This window comes from Nyctereutes procyonoides, unplaced genomic scaffold (assembly GCF_905146905.1).
Source record: "Nyctereutes procyonoides isolate TBG_1078 unplaced genomic scaffold, NYPRO_anot_genome, whole genome shotgun sequence".
NCBI lineage: Eukaryota > Metazoa > Chordata > Mammalia > Carnivora > Canidae > Nyctereutes > Nyctereutes procyonoides.
In genome coordinates, this window is record NW_026575128.1 from 18572299 (window position 1) to 18591276 (window position 18978).

Below are 18978 nucleotides of genomic sequence, written 5' to 3' on the forward strand. Positions count from 1 at the left end.
GCAGCCGCAGGGTGACCCTCCGTGCCCCCGCCGCCCCGGGGCCCGCTGGGGGCGCTTCCGGTCCGCGGAGCCACAGGTCACGTGGGGGATGGCGCGGGCGGGGCCGCGGTCGAGGCAGCGCGGCCCGGGAGCCCCGGCCACCAGCTTAGGTGGAGGGAGCACCGACCGTGTCTGGTTTGCGTCTTCCGCTCGAACGAGACCCGCCGCAGGAAGCCGCGGTGGGCGTTAGGGGAGGGGACGGCCTGCCCAGGAGGCCTCCGCCCGCGGAGACCTGTAAGTACCGGGCCGCACGGCTCGCCCCGAGCGGGACCCCAGCGGCCCCACCTCCTCCTTTTCCAAGTTTTCCCAAGGTGGGACCTGAACTCAGGACCCCGAGATCAACAGTCCGTTTCCCGGGACCCCGGGGTCCCGAGATCGAGTCCCGCGTCGGGCCCCCTGCGTGGAGCCTGCTTCTCCTTCCGCCTGTGTCTCTGCCTTTCTCTGTGTGTCATAAATAAATAAATTAATTAATTAATTAATAATAAATAAATAAGTAAAATTCTTAAAAAAAGAGTCCCTTTCTCTATCACCTGAGCCGGACGTGTGCCCCGGTGCTGGCCTTTGACAGCCAAGCATGCCCTCATCAGACCTCCCCTTCTTCACACGGGCTGGGGAATCTACTTCCTATCGTGTTTCATGACCATGACCGTGTCTCTGATCACCAGCAACGATCAACAGAGGTCATGAATTTTCCCAAGTAACTTCTCATGCTTCCCTTACATGGATGAAATACCCAAGTATAGAAGGTTAGGAGTGTTCTGGGGTTCTTTTAAGTTTAAAAAAAAAATTTTTTTTTTTAAGTAATCTCGGCACCCAACATGGAGATTGAACTCACAACCCTGAGATCGAGTCCCACCCTCTTCCAACTGAGTCAGCCAGGTACCCCTCACTTCCTGAAATTTTAAACTAATGACCGAAACCTTGGAGGTTGGGAGTTTATGTACAGGAACTAGACAGTTACAGTTTTGCTCCTGGCACGAGGGGACAGGCTAACCCCAAATTCAACAGCCTCAGATCCTTTTTGGAATGAGGTCGGATTTTTTTTTTTAAAGTATAGTAAAAGCACTACCCTAAATGTCCTCCAACTTTATGTGGTGTAATGTTAACTATTATTACTAATACAAGGAGGTAAATCTAGTATAAAATGAATGTATCTGCATTTGTTGTGATGAGCACGAGGTGACGTACATAAGTACTGAATCTATTACTATATGTTAACTGGAATTTAAATAAAAACTTAAAAAAAAAGTGTATCTCAAGGACGCTTCTTCCAATATCTTTAATTTCCTAGAAGGAGAACATCTATATATGTTTGGGATAAAATCAGAAAGAACACATGAAATATGAGCAGCTTGGATACATGCATATATTTAATAGTGAAACAATTCATCAACAACAAAAAAAATTAGAAAAATTCATGAGACCTCAATGCTGTGGAAGAGAACAGGACATCAAGGCAAAAGATACAAAAAACAGACCCAGAAGGCTGCCTGATGAGTTAAGCAAAGGCAAATTTGCTTAGGATAGTATTATATGCCATTGAAAAGAAAAATGGTTGGAAAGGTACCCACTTATTTGCGTGGAAGCTGACAGCCTTACTGTATGCTGCACGGAATGGAGGCGAAGAGCCAGGGAAGGGAGAGGGGTGACAGAGGAAGAGCAATACAGAATCCAGGGTAAGCAGATGGAAGAGACAAAGAGTTACAAAGAGATGACTCTAAGGCCTTTTGTTTGCTGTCTACAATAAACCTGTTACAAGTCTTTATGTCAGTCAAGTCCAATGATCACATAATGAGTAGCACTAGGCTAGTACTAGGCAAGTAGCACTAGGTGCAGTGAAGAACAATGGAGTGGTTTACAAAAGTAAAGGGATAACATGGTTCCTGCTCTCAAGGAGCTTACAACCTATATGGGAAACAGATTCCACACACAAAACAAATTTACAAAGTAACATAAATATAAATAAATATACATCTGAATAAACAACATATGAAAGCCTAAGGGGTACTGGGTCAATACTTATCTAGAAGTCTGTAGGTCAAAGAAGGCTTTCTGAAGGAAAAACTTGGGGACTGAGTATAATGTTAGCAGAGAGTAGGGCATGTGCAAAAGCATAGAAGTGTAAGTAAATATGTCCAGGAAGCAGATTAGCTTGATTAAAGTAGAAAGTCTAAATAGGTCTCGTTGAGAAGTATGGTGAAACAGTAGGGGGTTAATTTGGTGAAAGACACTGCAGTGTTAGGTCTGGTCCCTAAAGCAAACAGGGAAAGAGGTTTTCTTTAAGTAATGATGGTAAGTGGCACATATCCAGGAGTAACTCCACTGCTCTCAAAAGTTTGTTACTCGGAGACAGAGAAACTAGCAATGGGATGGTAGAGAAATATTCAGCATCCTTGAGCAGTTTAAGAGAAGAAACTGCCTTCTGCAAGAACACTTGCAAAGTGGCAAGTGAAAACAATCCATGAAACTCCTAGATTCAGGATCCACCATCCCAAAGGCCAGCCAGATCCCAGTAAAATCAAGTGCTCAAGTAGAATGTCCTAGGCCCTCATTACCAATTCTTAGTGGGGAGCAAATTGTATATGCTTATAAAAGAATTTATTTTTGAGCTACCATGACAATCAAGTTTGATCCTAACATTCTAGAAATTAAAATAGGATGAGAAGAGCCCTAATCTATAGGGAATGCTCATGTCCCTGAAGGAGGACAGGTCAGTAGGGCCCAAATTCTTCCCTGGTCTTTATGTGGAAAGGCAAAACATCACACCGTGAAAAGAGGCTTTTCTCAGCCAAAGCAAGTTAAGACCTCTTTCTTTAAGCCTATTGATCTGAAGTTGTTCCAGGAAGGAAAAAAAGAGTCCAGGCCAGATATTCAGCAGCAGCCAGAGTTGGACCCTATTTCATTAGAGCTCCGCTGGGAGGCACTGGGTCCTACTGATGTTGAAATACACTGCTGAGGACCAATCTTGATGCCATTCGCCTGTAAGAGAAAAGAGGCAAGAGTTCCACCTCAGTGCTAAAGTAAATGGGAGAAAAGAGAGGGATAAAAAGAAATCATGAGTTACATCTTCTAGAAGCAGATACGGCTTTGGCAGTTAACCATGTGCCCTAGGCAAACTGCTGTGGGACAGTAGTCTTCAACCATAAAGATGAGATGACAAGCTCAGACATAAGTGTTATAGATGAGATCCTGACCTGGGCCGAAACCAAGAGTCAGACCCTTGACCAACTGCACCACCCAGCTGCCCCTCTATGGCTCAATTTTAAGGTGACTATTTAGGTTTCGTGGCTATGTGTACAATCAGGATGAGATTAGATAAGAGCAGGAGAAGGTGAAAGAATAGATGTTAGCACAGAATTCTTTTTTGTTTTGTCCCAGAATTTGCTTTATAGAAATGGCCCTGTTGAGCAATTAGGAATTACCTCACCCCTAAACACTGGGATAGTAAAAACTCTTCGCCAAGATAATCTCCTATACTGTGTAAACATCTTAGATCACCAACTAATGACCTCTTTAAGCATTCTGGGCCTCGGACTTGAGAAAAAAACAGAAAATGATGACAGATTTGTAAAACATCAAGTATGGATTAGCATAGCTTCAAAAAGCACAGTTAGAAAGGAAATGCTCACATTCTAGGGGGTTTCTTGTCCTATTTAACACAAAGCAGCAAAGTTACTTGTCAGCCTCCCCCCACCCTTTCTCACCTCATTGTGGACATCAAATAAACCCTGCTGGATCTTCCTATATATTTCTTTGGCTGTGTTAATGAAGGCCTAAAGGAGACAGAAATCATATTATTAGGCTCAAGTTTAGATAAAGAAACTAGAAAAGGGGAATACAAATATTATTCCTACTTGGATTTCTAAGGTAAATTAGGAACCATTAAGAGACCAGAGTAAAAATACAAAAGATCCCCCAAAGTCTCTGTTTCAAAAAGAAAAGGACTATATGGTATTTTGATACTGACCCAAGATGATCCTTGACTGGCCCCTTCTCCAAATAAAACAAACATGCTCTGTTCTCAATTAATTACTAAAGATACAGTCAACAGCAGGCTTCAGAATGACTACCTGTAGAACCCATGAGACCCTCCAACTGAAATATATACAAGTAACAATAGTGTCTAATCCATACTTGCCAATTAATGTTACACAAGGCAAAAGTAAAACCCTACTGTAGGAACAAAGACAAAAAAAAAAAAAGAAAAAAAAAGGGGACAACTCCCTTAAAGGGAGACATACGGACATACAGTCAATGTAACCACAGACACCCTTTCCTTACCTACAGTCTTATAGAAGAGAATCCCGAATAAAAGAATAAAGATATGTTGTCATCTCTCAAAAGCTTTCCCTACTTTTTCCCAAGTAGTACCTCTTCAACATTGCAGGCTGTTTTGGCTGAAGTTTCCATGAAGATAAGTCCATGCTCCCGGGCAAAGGCCTCTCCTTCTTCTCTCTTCACATCCCTACGGGATTCTAAGTCACTGCAAGAGATGATTGGGGAGAAAACTAAAAAAAGATCCAAGTGAAAGAAGAAACTCATATTCTAAAAGAATCCCAGGGCTGTTTCAACCACCAGTTAATACATAAAGCATGTAGATCCCACATAACATTCTCTCATATAGGATTACTAATTTCTGTAGCTTCTTGGAAAATGATTCTTCAAATTCACGACAGGTGTTGCATGGCTGAGGACAATAATTTAACTCTTATAGAGAAAAAGGTTATTTGACAAAGAGAGGAAAGACAGGGGGAGTGGCAGGCAAAGGGGGAGGGAGAACCAGACTCCCTACTGAGCAAGGAGCCCAATGTGGGGCCTGAATCCCAGAAACCTGGGATCATGACCTGAGCCAAAGGCAGACGCTTAACTGACTGAACCACCAAATGCCCTGAGAGAAAGGTTTATAAAAGGTTAGGCAAGCCCCATAGTTAGTCAAGGCTTACTGTGTTCCATGCTTCTTTTTGGAATGAGATCTAGGGAGAACGAAGGAAAGAAAATGAAAGACAAATTCCAGTTGTTAGAAAGTAGAAAAGTCCTAGATGGCCCAAGTCGTAATGAGAAGTGTCTTACTCTTTTACTGGCATCAACCCATAAGAATAGAGGGTGGGGGCAGCCCCAGTGGTGCAGTGGTTTGGCACCGCCTGCAGGTGTGATCCTCGAGACCCAGGATCGAGTCCCACATCGGGCTCCCTGCATGGAGCCTGCTTCTCACTTTGCCTGTATCTCTGCCTCTCTCTCTCTCTCTCTCTCTCTGTGTCTCTATGAATAAATAAATAAAATCTTAAAAAAAAAAAGAAGAAGAAGAAGAAGAAGAATAGAGGGTGCCAGGAATAAGGAGAACACAGTTGCCTTAACTCTCACTAGTCTTACTATTAACATATATAATTGCAGCTTGCCACCAGGGAAATAAAAGACTCAGAGAAAAATAAGATATATAATGTTAGGTGATATGAGTGGGGGAAAGGAGCCACAGACAGAGAAAAGAGAAAGGCTTCACGACAAGACAGGATAAAAGGCTGTGGACAAAGGTAAGGATGGACTATCTGATTTTCATTTTTCTAACTGGAAATTTGCATTTCAGAGGTTTCCAGTTTCCCAACGTGAAATCAAGGAGCAAGCCCATTGCAACAAATCTATAAAATGTGCATTTATCACTCACCAGCTGAAGACCAGGGAAGAGCTATCCATCTAAAGGTCTACCTCTAGCCCAGCCTCTCCTCTAAGCTCCAGACCTCCTGTCCGTTTGTCTGTTCTTTACTCCCAATCTGATGCATAAAAGGTATCTCAAACATTCATCAAAATAGAACTTGATCTTTCTGCCCAAACTGCTTCTGACCCAGGCTTCCACATCTCCATAAAGGACACAAACTAAATTCAAGACACTGTTATTTTCACAGCTTCTTTCTTTCTTTCTTTCTTTCTTTTCTTTCTTTCTTTCTTTCTTTCTTTCTTTCTTTCTTTTTCTTTCTTTTTTTCTTTTCTTTTTCTTTCTTTCTTTCCTTCCTTCCTTCTTTTTCTTTTTTCTTTTCTTTTCCTCTCTCTCTCTCTCTCTCTCTCTCTCTCTTCTTGTCACCTTTTCTTTCTTTACTCCAAATACCGGATCCACCCCAAGGTACTTCCAAAATGCACCTTACCACTGTCATTTTCCCCTCTCTCTGGTATCATCACCCAAGCCCACGCCACCATTCTCATTTAGACTACTGAAACAGACATCCCACTTCAACCCCTGACCCCCTCCAGAGTGATCTTTTAAAATTGAATCAAGCCACATCTCTGCTTAAAACTCTTAAAAGCTGGGACGCCTGGATGGCTCAGTGGTTGAGTGTCTGCCTTTGGCTCAGGTCATGATCTTGGGGTTTTGGGATCGAGTCCTGTGTTGGGCCCCTGGTAAGGAGCCTCTGCCTGTGTCTCTCTCTGTGTGTCTCTCATGAACAAATAAATAAAATCTTAAAAACAAACAAAAACAAAACTCTTAAAAGCTTCCTACTGTGTTTAGAGTAAAATCTACACTTCTTCCTAAGGCCTGAAAGTGCTAAGAGATCTGGCCCCTGCCTACCTTCCCAACCTCATCTTGTACCATTCCTCCTTGATTTAGCCCAACCATACTGATTTCTTTCAATACTATGACCTTGCCAAGGTTCTTCCCAGTTCAAAGCTTTCAGTTTGTTCCCCTTATCTGATACTTTTCTGAACTCTTTTTTTCTTTTTAATATTTTATTTACTTATTCATGAGAGACATGGAAAGAGAGGCAGAGACACAGGCAGATGGAGAAGCAGGCTCCATGCAGGGAGCCCCAGGTGGGACTGGATTCCTGGACCCCTGGGTCACGCCCTGGGCCAAAGGCAGACGCTCAACTGCTGAGCCACCCAGGCGTCCCACTTTTCTTAACTCTTACTTAAATTCTTCAGATTCCAGTTTAACCATCACCCTTAATTAAAAATAAGTATCTTGTTATGCTCTTGTATAGCACCCTTTTTTCCTTCATTGCATTTATCGCAATTTGTAATTAGATACAGATCCTTTTATATTTAACACTATGTCTCCAATAAACTATAAACTCCATGGGAGCAGGGGCATGACTCTTTTTTTTTTTTTTTTTGAAAGATTGTATTTATTTATTCATGAGACACACAGAGAGGCAGAGAGAGGCGGAGACCCAGGCAGAGGGAGAAGCAGGCTCCCTGCGGGGAGCCCGATGGGGAGAGGCTCAACCACTGAGCCCCCCCAGGCATCCCAGGGGCAGGACTCTCCTTTTCTCACCCTATACACTCAGGATCTGGCACACAGACATCTAGAAACACAGTTCAAACAAATGAGTGCAATAAGTCTGTGATCACAGTTCTCAAATGGTGCACTCTAGGCACTACTACAAATGCACAAGGGTGCCACAGGATAAATTTTAAGGGAAACACAGTTAACAACACCAGAACACCACGTGAATTATAAGCTTAAGACAGTTCACAGTGTCACTGTCAGATCAAAATAGATCCTGTTCAATATTTGCATATATTTGTGTAATCTGAGTTTTTGGCAGTTGTGATAAAAAGGAAGTACAAAACTGGGAGGGAAAAAGGGATGCCTGGGTGGCTCAGTGGTTGAGCGTCTAGACGCCTTTGGCCCAGGATGTGATCTCAGGATCCAGGATCAAGTCTCACATCAGTCTCCCTGCAGGGAGCCTGCTTCTCCCTCTGCCTGTGTCTCTGCCTCTCTCTCTCTCTGTCTCTATGAATAAATAAAAATCTTAAATGAATAAAATAATAAAAATCACTCAGGGGCACCTGAATGGTTAATAAAAATCACTCAGGGGCGCTGAGTGGCTCAGCTGGTTAAACATCTGACTCTTGATTTTTTTTTTTTTTTATGATAGTCACAGAGAGAGAGAGAGAGAGAGAGAGAGAGAGAGAGAGAGAGGCAGAGACATAGGCAGAGGGAGAAGCAGACTCCATGCACCAGGAGCCCGACGTGGGATTCGATCCCGGGTCTACAGGATTGCGCCCTGGGCCAAAGGCAGGCGCCAAACCGCTGCGCCACCCAGGGATCCCCTGACTCTTGATTTTGACTCCAAGATGGAACCCCACATTGGGCACCATGCCGGGTGTGGACCCTGCTTAAAAGTCTCACACTCTCTAGTGCTAGTGATGCTCAGCACCACAGAGGACAGTGGCTGGGTACCCCCTTTGTTTTCTGGGGTGCAGGGATTGCCCATGGAGCCTGCGCTACTGCAAGAAGAAACTATTAGTTCAGTGTGTTCCTAAAGGGAGGAAAGATGTGCAGAGAGAGGGGCAGATGAATGCATTTTTTAGACCTGGGAAAGAGCTCAGCCTTGCATTTACTCTTTACTCTAGAAAGGAGTGAAACTGTGTAAGATGTTAACAGATAATTTTTCCACCCTGGTTTTTTTTTTTTTTTTAATGCTTTTGTAGCAAATGGTACAAGATTTAGTGTTTACCTATTTTATTTCACTCTTTAATTGTAGGCTGGAGTAGAGTGAGCTGCCCTCTCAGGCAGAACTGATATTGGGGGCAGAAGAGAACAACTAATTACAAAGCTTATGCCTTAACATTTTGAATCTGGTTTTTTGATATATTACCTCAGTAAATTTAAGAGTTCTAAAAACACCAATAAAAAATAAATTTTTATAAAATAAATAAATAAATAAATAAATAAATAAATAAATAATAAAAAATAAAAGTTTTAAAAATGTAAATCTAAAGCAATTAAAAATTTCTCTTTGGGGCGCCTGGGTGCTCAGTTGGCTAAGGTCTGACTTAGGCTTGGGTCATGTTCTCGGGGTCCTGGGACTGAGCCCTACATTGGGCTCCCTGCTCGCAGGGACTCTGCTCATCCCTTTCTCTCTGCCTTTCCCCATGATTGTGCTCTGTCTCTCTCTCTCTCTCTCTCTCTCTCTCTCAAATAAATAAAGTCTTTTAAAAAAAAGTTTCTTTTTAAACTTTGTTTTCAACTCTTTAAATGAGAAGATGGAATTTATACTGTACTACCGAGATTTTTTTTTAATATGTGAGACAAATCTTTCTAGACAAATCTTTTGTACAGAAAAGATTCCCTCTCTCCTTCTCCTCCCATTCCACTTGCTCTTTTTCTTAAAAAAAAAAAAAAAAAAAAAGTATAACATCAATTTGGAACAGAAAATGAGAGTGGCAGTATTCAATCTTGATTCCAACTTTGAGAAGCTGTGCAGCACCTGACAAGCACACTCACTCAAGGTATTAGTAAGTAATTATGGACATTTAAAGATGAAAATCAAATTTATGTTTTTCATTTTTCAAAGTTTATTAAGTTGTTATGACAAGAACACTTATGTTGCTTATATCTATTTAATAACAAATTGTTAGGTATTTCTTTTGGCCTATGAGTGCCATAGAAAATTTACTGAGAATAACAAGTGTTGCTGAGAATGTAAAGAAATTGAAAAAAAAAAAAAAAAAAGAGAGAGAGAGAATGTAAAGAAATTGGAACTACTGTGTGTTGCTGGTAGGAATATAAAATTATGCAGTTGCAAGGAAAAACAGTATGGCGATGCCTCAAAAAAGTAAACATTACTATAAGATCCACCAATTCCAGTTCTGGAATTCAAAGAAATGAATTCCCAAACAGATATTTGGATATTGACGCTGACAGCATTCTTCACAACAACCAAAGAAGGATAGAAGCAATCTGTCTACCAAAAGATGAATAAACAAAATGTGGCAAATACATACAAAGGAATACTATTCATCCTTAAAAAGGAAGGAAATTCTTTTTTTTTTTTTTTTTTTTTGAGTTCAAGTTCTTTATTAAACTTGGCTGACTGTGCACAATATAAGATTTTTGAATTGCAAATGATTTGAGTTAGGAAAAGTGACAATCAGACCAGACCTTGATAGAAGCGCGGACTCTGCTCCAAGGAAGGAAATTCTGACATGATCTACATTATGGATGAACCTTGAGGTCATCATGGTAAATCAAATATGCCAGTCACAAAAGGACAAATATTAAGATTCCACTGAAATTGGGTGCCTAGAGTAGTCATATTCATAGAGACAGAAAAGAGAATGGTGATTGCCAGGGGCTGCGGAAATGGAGAATGTGGAGTTAGCATTTAATGCATATAGAACTTCAGTTTGGGAAAATGAAAAAGTTCTGGAATTGGATGGTGGTGACGGCTACAGAACAACGTCAATAAACTTAATGCCACAGAACTGTACACTTAAAAATGGTTAAAATGGGGACAGGGTGTCTGGCTGGCTCAGTCATTTGAGTTTCTGATTCCTGACTTTGACTCATGTCTTAATCTCACAGTTATGGAGATCAAGCTCTCCATCAGGCTCCGTGCTCAGTATGGAGTCTGCTTAAGATTCTCTCTCTCCGGGATCCCTTTGGCGCCTGCCTTTGGCCCGGGGCGCGATCCTGGAGACCCGGGATCGAATCCCACATCGGGCTCCCGGTGCATGGAGCCTGCTTCTCCCTCTGCCTGTGTCTCTGCCTCTCTCTCTCTCTCTCACTGTGTGCCTATCATAAATAAATAAATAAATAAATAAATAAATAAATAAATAAATAAATAAATAAATAAATAAATAAATAAATAAATAATAAATATAATAAATAAATAAATAAATAAATAGATTCTCTCTCTCCCTCTGCCTCTGCCCCTTCCCCCTGTGGACATGTGCGCATTCTCTCTCTCTCAAAATAATAAAACCTTATAGAAATGGTTAAAATGGTAAATTCTACATTATGCTTATTTTACCAATCAATTTTTTCTTTTTTTTACAAAGAGCACCCTAAACTAAAAAAAGTTTAAGGACGAAGTGATTCAATGTCCATAGAGCACTTAGATGATTTCTTATTTATACAAATAAAATTTTACCTCTTATTCCCAATCAGCATGATAACCATGTTGGAGCTGGAGTGTTGCCGGGCATCCTCTAACCAGGAGGTCAGGTGGTTGAAGGTTTCACGCCTACAGTAGAAAGTTTACAAAGTGGGTCAGAGGCCCATTTCAAAATGTCAAAAGTAATTCCAAATGCATGGGAAAAGGGGGAAAGCTACATATGTAAAGGAAAATATTAGAGACGCCATTCCTCTTTAGCATTCTTACCAAAACCAGAAGACAGCAAAAAAAAAAAAAAAAAAAAAAGATTTTGAGAACATGGGGAAAAGACTCCCTCCTGCCCACCTGATCTGACTCACCTTGTGATGTCATATACTAGCAGTGCTCCAGCTGCTCCCCTGTAGTAGGAACGGGTGATAGAACGGAAGGATTCTTGCCCAGCCTTTCCCACCAACATGACAACAAAAAAATCCCAACAAAACAAGGTTATTTCCATAGAAATGACTTGATCACATGCTACTCTAACACAGACAACTTACTTTAAAAAAGAACTTCTATTAAGAAAAGGGAATTCGAGAAAGGAAACCCGACTGCCCAGAGAGATGTCCAGGTGGGAAATAAACATTTTTCAATGGAAGCACAGTTGACAGTGGGAGTGGGACAACTGTTCCTGTGGGACTGTCCATCAAATAGCTGAATGTTTAGCATCCCTGGCTCCCAGACACTAAATGCCAGTAGCACCCCACTGTCATTGTGACAGTTGAAGACATTCTTATACATTTCCAATATTCCCTAGGAGAGAACTGGAAATAGGACTACAAACTCAAGAGCATTTTCAATCCCCTCATGATGCTGAACACATTACTTTAACCTGTTTGTATTCTTCTATCTGTAAAAAGGAACTTCTCTTAGAAGGCCAATACCCTGTCTAAGGAAGTTTCATTCCAATGGGTCAATGTAGAAAAGTAGACAAATACAAAGTACTTAAATTGAACATATGCTAATTGACATTTAGTGTTCCACTACTAACAGCAGGACTACCAAGGGATGTTGTCATAGCAAATAAGAATAAGAAACGGAGAAAAACGCTCAGGGCCCAGGACAGTTTTCCTTAAAAAACCCAATATTCACACTCTAATCTCATTTCCAAATGAGGCCAAGATATTTATAACTGAGCAATTTATTAATGCCACCATATACTGGGTACTTTTGCTTTTTTTATGCAATAGTGTGGTTTTGTCCTCTTTAGGGGAAGCAAAAACATTTTTTAGTATATGTGCTGCCGAAGTGAGCACAAGCAAAAGCATTTTAAAAATAATAACAATATATTATTAATAATAATATCCTGAACACTGAATCTGTCCTATTAGAAAAGTTTTCATATTCTTTGACTGGCTCAGTAGGTGGGACATCTGACTCTTGATCTCGGGGTCATGAGTGCAAGCCCTCCATTGGGTCTGATTACTCAAATAAATAAATAAATCCTTAAAAAAAAGAAATAATATTTTTCACACTTTTTTAAAGATTTTAATTATTTATTCATGAGAGACAGAGAGAGAGAGAGAGAGACAGAGACAGAGAGAGACAGAGACACAGGCAGAGGAAGAAGCAGGCTCCATGCAGGGAGCCCGATGTGGGACTCGATCCTGGGACTCCAGGATCATGCGTTGGGCTTCTGAAGGTGGCACTAAACCGCTGAGCCGCCTGGGCTGCCCTATTTTTCACATTCTTGAAATCATTTATCCTCATATTCCTACATAAAGATTAGGAAGCAAAACTACTATTCTTATTTTAAAGACAGAAAAACTAAAATGTGGAGATGGGAAGAAAACAGCCTTCTCATAGTATAACAACAGAAAGTGAATACTAATAGTAACACAAATGGGAAAACTGAAGCTCAAAGGATTAACTGGCCAAAAGTTTGAAATCTATAAATGCTTGGGATGCCTGGGTGGCTCAGCAGTTGAGCGCCTGCCTTCGGCCCAGGGTGTGATCCTGGAGTCCCGGAATCGAATCCCATGTCGGGCTCCCTGCAGGGAGCCTGCTTCTCCCTCCCTCAGCCTGTATGTCTGCCTCTCTCTCTCATGAATAAATAAAGTCTTAAAAAATTTTTTTTTCACCTCCAAGAGCTCACTTAATGTTTTACTTAGTCCCGAACAGACTTAAAAAATTATTTGATTCCCATTTTGCTTTTACCTTACTTTTTCTCCATTTCTGCTACTACTGAAAGGCCCTTTCCTCTCTATGGCCTTCTAGGAACTAAAGGGAAAGTTTGAGGGAAGGCTATGTAATAGCTGAAGCACACAGTCACATTTAACTTTAGCAGCTAAAAATATTTCCCTCAGGGGCTCATCAGAAAATGCCTTTTAAAACCAAATCTATGGGCAGCCTGGGTGGCTCAGCGGTTTAGCACCGCCTTCAGCCCAGGGTGTGATCCTGGAGTCCCGGAATCGAGTCCCGAGTCCCACGTCGGGCTCCCTGCAGGGAGCCTGCTTCTCCCTCTGCCTGTGTCTCTGCCTCTCTCTCATGAATAAATAAAATCTTAAAAAAATAAATAAATAAAACCAAATCTATAAATGCTTGGGGTGCCTGGGTGGCTAAGTCAATTAAATGACAGCCTTAGGCTCAAGTCATGCTCTGTGTCAGGATCCCTGCTCGGTGGGAAGTCTGCTTCTTCTTCTCCCTCTGCTTCCCCCTACTTGTTTTCTATCTCTCTAAAAATAAATAAATAAAATATTTTTGTAAAAGTCAAAAAAACAAATCCCTTTATATCATCATCTCAGTCCGGTTCGTGAACCTTTGTTGAATCAATAACCTAGGAAGAATGATTGGTTTAATTTGGGCTGGTCTGCATTGGTTTGAGGTATCTTTGTCCAACCCCATTAAACAAATCTGAAGCAGCAAAGAATTAAGATGGAGATATGATAAAGAGAATTAAAACCTTTTGAATTCCTCTCAAGTGGAAGCATCGTATTATGGTTTCAAGATATATACAATTAACCCTCACACGACATGGGCTTGAAAAGCTCTGGTCCACTTAACAGATTTTTTTTTTTACAGCACAGCACTGTAAATGTACTTTCTCTCCCTTATGTTTTTTTTTTTCTACTTTATTTTTTAAATTTATTTTTAAACAAAAAAAATTCTAAACACCAACACAGGGCTTGAACTCACAACCCTGAGATCAAGACTTGTGCCACGATCAAGAGGCAGATAGTTAACCAACTGCGCCACTCAGGCACCCCTTTCTCTTATGGTTTTAATATCATTTTCTTTTTTCCAGCTCACTTTGTTATAAGAATACAGTATATAATACATATGACGTACAAAATATGTGCTAATCAATTTTTTGTTATGGGTCAGCCCTTCTGGCCAAATAGTAGGTTATTAGTAGTTAAGTGTTTGGGGGTGTCTAGCTAGCTTAGTCAGAAGAGCAGACGACTCTTGATCTTCAGGTTATAAGTTCAAGCCCAAGCCATGGGGTAAAGATTACATAAAATAAATAAAAGTTTTTTAAAAAGTAGTCGAGTTTTTGGGAAGCCAAAAGTCATATGCAAATTTTTGACTGTACAAGGGTTGATACCCCTAACGCTCACATTAAGGATCCACTGTAGCTTGAAGTATAAATTCCTACAAAGTCAGATGGGCTTATTTCCTCAAGAATCAGAATGCATTTTGAAGTAAAATACAAATGCTTTTGCGATTGACCAGTATTTTATATTCACTACAGTATAACACCTCTTCATTTAGCATGGATTATTTAGGCAATTATATATAAAAAAATGACAAAAGATTAAAAAAAATGGCATGGCTCCCTGGGGCCCCTGGTTGGCTCACTTGATAGAATATGCAACTCTTGACCTCAAAGTCATGAATTCAAGCCCCACATTGGGCACGGAGACTGCTAAAATAAATAAATAATAAAAATAAAATTTAAGAAAAGGTAACATGGCTCTCTAAATCCTCATCAATAACCAGAACAGTGACAACAAAGAACTTTGGATAACTTGATCTCTTTAAAAATTCCCTTCGTGGTAATCCCTAAATATTTTCACACAAGATGACTGGGAGTATATGAGAGGATGAGGTCAACAAAATGGGAAAGCAAGATAAGTAAGCAATGTGTAGATCAGGACTGACAAGAGAAAACGATCAGCTTACCCAGAGGGTGGCAGACAAGAAATGCACTACATCAGAGGCAGCAATCTCTTAAAAATTTTCAAATAGAAAACCCCAGTATTCTGAAACCTGATATCTTTTTTATGATTCAACAAAGATTAGTCTAATCTAAAAACAATTATTAAAAAGGAACAGAAAAGAACTAGGTCAGTTGCATCACAAGTGACTGGCCCTTGAGGATCCAGTCAACAGAGCAGTGGCTCTCAACTTTCTTATTTTATGATCCACTGTCTCATGGTACCATGTAAGGGGGAAAAAACCCACAAAAGCCAGCAAACCAACATTTTAACACAATCATAACTGTGACTATACCACTAACTGGCAGCTATTGGGTCTCTTGACGTGAAAACATCCGTTTTTGGAAATAGTAGAGGTTTAAGTTAAAAAGACAGAATTAGCTACTACTAGTCTTGACATCTATAGGCTTCACTCTGTCACCTACTCACAATTTGTCCCACAGCCTCTTTAGTTAGCAGGGCAAATCTTTGTGGGAAATATAAAAATCAGGAGATAATAAAAGGAGAATTACAACATACCTACTTGGGTTAATAGTGACAAAGAACTGCCGAACAATGAAAGGAGAAGGGGACAAGACAGTTGTTTTAAAAAATATACGAACTTGACGTTGGCAGCAGACAGAGTATTACCTCTTAGGCCTAGTTTGGAGAAAAAGACTAGAGACAAAACTAGTCAAAAGAGCAAGTTGGGAAGATTTAGAAGAATGTCACTAGTGCTTCCACTATTAGAAATGTGAAGTCTGTTCAGAAGGGCAAAAGGTTATTAAAATACTTGCAAAATACAACCAAATAATGTATAGGAGACTATCATCCTAGTTAAAAGCACTCAATAAATCAGTGCACCCAAAAGTGGTAACCACCTTGGAGGCCACCAGAAAAGGACTCTGCAAAAAGGGCTTAGAGCAGCAAGATAACTTACAGTTGACTACGGAACAAGAGAGGAGTTGGGGAGGCTGGCCCCCTCGCAGAGGAAATTCCTCGTGTGACTCTGACTCCTCCAAACCATAACTACCAATAACTTACTGTTGACCAGAAGCCTTACCCATAACACATCATGTCAACAGCATTTGTTATGTTATTTATATTAAATATTGTATTTTTACAGTAAAAAAAAGAATAAAAATGTTAAGAGAAAATACATTTACAGTACTGTAGTACGTTCATTGACAAGAAATTCACATATGAGCAGACCTGTGCAATTCAAACACATTATTCAAGGATCAACGGTACTTTTCAGACAGATAACTACACGTGTTGGGAGATGGAGGATGGAAGGAGGGGAGAGGGAGGAAAAAAAGGAAAAATCACTGTGTACTGCTTATAACTATAAGGGCTTCAGCTCTGAGTTTTGAAAAAAAAGAAAACAATTAAATAGTAAGTAAACAAAGACAGAAAGAGATTTTAGCTGAGTATTAAGAACTCTGTGCTTGCTTCCTTTCACTTACATAAAGACAGGGATATTATTTCCCTCAGAGGAAAAAAAAAGATATAAATCAAATGAAACAATACACATAAAAGCAATTTATCTGAATAAAACAAAATTATACTAAGTCGAGCTAAATTTTGGCAAGTCTACCTTTGTCAAATTTTAAAATGTGCATAACCTTTGACCCAGAATTTCCATTTCTGGGAAGGCATTCCACAGAAATTCTCAGACATTTGCATAAAGATGTGGTAATCGAGGACATTCAATGAAACTTTGTAAAAGTGAAAACTGGAAACCTGGATTTCCATCATTGGAGGATAGTTAAATGACGGGAAGACTTTTTATGAGTCTATACAGTGGTTAAAAGGAATGCAGTAGAGATATATGTATGTATCAACATGGAAGGATCCAAATCAGAAGTTATTAAATAAAAAAATTTAGTTCACATAGCTAGGTGTACTCTATCATGATTCTATACTAACAAGAACAAAACAAGAACACTAGAACCAACAAGAACAAAACCACTAACCTGTATTTGTACATGTGTACCTATCTGAATACAAAGAAAAAGTCTGAAAGTATAAGCACTGAAACACTCATACCAGTTAGGCAGAAACCAGGAATGGAAGGAAGAAGAGGTTTATGTGTGTAAAACGAGACATTCACATTTTACTCTATACACTTATATAGTTTGCTTTTATTTTTACTAGAACAAACTCATACATTACTTGGGTAATTTAAAAAAAACTACAAAGATAGGGTGTTCAGAATTTTAACAGTAACAGATAAAAGTGAAAGCTCTTCCCCTACTCTCACTTCCACCAACAACCTCACCCTCATAGCCCTTTGCCCCCACATCAGTCTTTACTGATCTATTTAGATCTCAGTCAGGGACTAAGTCATCCTGTTTTCTCTCACCGTGTCCCAGATTTGCAGTTTGATTTGTTTTCCATCAATGTTGACCATACGGGCCCCAAACTCCACACCTGTCAAGTGAAGAGCAAAAGAAATGATGACCATCACTGCACGTTCAGAGGTTCATATTCTCCCCCAATGCAACAACTGACTCCTTCCCTGTCTGCACTTAGTACCAAGCTATTTGCTACAATTAATTTTGTGTTCCTTAAATTTTCATTTTCCTTCTAGAATTAAAAACTGTGATCTAGGTGATAATGACTTTAGGAATGTAACCAAAAGGGATGCCTGGGTGGCTCAGCGGTTGGGTGTCTGCCTTTGGCTCAGGGTGTGATCCTGGAGTCCTGGGATCAAGTCCCGCATCGGGCTCCCTGCATGGAGCCTGCTTCTCCCTCTGCCTGTGTCTCTGCCTCTCTCCCGCTCTCTCTGTGTCTCTCATGAATAAATAAATTAAAATCTTTTTAAAAAAGATAAATAAAACGTAAAAAAGATGAGCACATTTCTAGCAATATTAACGCTCAAATCGCATTAGATGGCACAAGCTGTGCCTTAACACAAACGTGCCAGGAAAGCTCCGGGACAATGCCACACTCTTTCTAATAAAACCATCAGTTTCATCTTTTAACCCTAACTCGGGGTGGACCCTTCAGATTCATTCCTTCCTCTCCAACGTACACAAAAACCTGTGTTGTTGGGTGACCACTCTGAAAAACATACGTGAAAACGGTCTGCACTAATTTAATCGCAAAAGCAAGGCGAGTTCTTGCACGAACAGTGAAGCTTTTCCGTGGGGCTTCCCGTCAAGGTACAAATCCTAGTCCGGGGGGGACTCGCCCCCGGCGATGGGTGCGAGACCTCGGGCCGGTCTTCCGCTGCGTCTCCATCACTTATTCGGCAGCTTTGGGCCACTCGCTCCTCGCCAAGCGTGAGGCCGAACTAAACCCGGCAGCGGGCGGGGGGCGCTTCGGGCAGCGACTTCGGCCGCCGGCGGCCTGTGCGCGGCGGCGCCCGCTCCCGCGCCGCGTCCTCCGACAGGTGCGCCGACTTACCTATGGTGAGGTCGTGCACCGGCTGGAACCGCTTGTCCGTGAACTGCAGGAGGAGACATGACTTGCCCACGCCTGAAAGAGAAGCGCGGACGTCCTTGCTGCGCGGCCCGGGGCGCCGGCGGCCGCGGGAGGGGAGCCCCGAGCCCGAGCCCCGCCCCCGGCCGCCCCGCCCCCGGCCGCTCCCGCGCCCCGCTCGGTCGCCCAGCCCACTGCACGAGCCCCGCCCCACGCCCCACGCCCCGAGGTGTGAGCGGCGGCTGCCCGCCCCCGCCGTGCGGGCCGTCGCCCACGGCCTACCTGTGTCCCCGATGATGATGTACTTGAACAGATAAGCATAAGTCATGGTCCCGTTTCCTCCGATTCCGGGTCCGCCCGACTTCCGCAGCCACTTCCCTCCGGCCTCTCTAGCCGCGCAGGCGGCCGCCCTCCGGCCGCTCTAGCCCGCACCGCGTCTCTATGGCTCTCCCTGGAGTCGGCGCTCGGCGGGGGCGGCCGTCCTCCCTCGCGGCGCCGGCGGCTGC

General features: G+C 41.6%; 1 protein-coding gene across 1 annotated transcript; it reads right to left on the minus strand.

Moving 5' to 3' along the window:
* Window positions 1–1299: 1299 nt before the first annotated feature.
* RAB2B (RAB2B, member RAS oncogene family) lies at window positions 1300–18939 on the minus strand. Its single transcript, XM_055341726.1, has 8 exons — window positions 18755–18939; window positions 18458–18529; window positions 17412–17479; window positions 11231–11313; window positions 10908–11000; window positions 4411–4522; window positions 3744–3812; window positions 1300–3018 (listed from the first exon to the last, which is right to left on the minus strand). Exons 1-8 carry the CDS (start codon window positions 18798–18800, stop codon window positions 2911–2913), a joined length of 651 nt encoding a protein of 216 aa, XP_055197701.1. The 5' UTR covers window positions 18801–18939; the 3' UTR covers window positions 1300–2910.
* Between the last annotated feature and the right edge of the window lie 39 nt (window positions 18940–18978).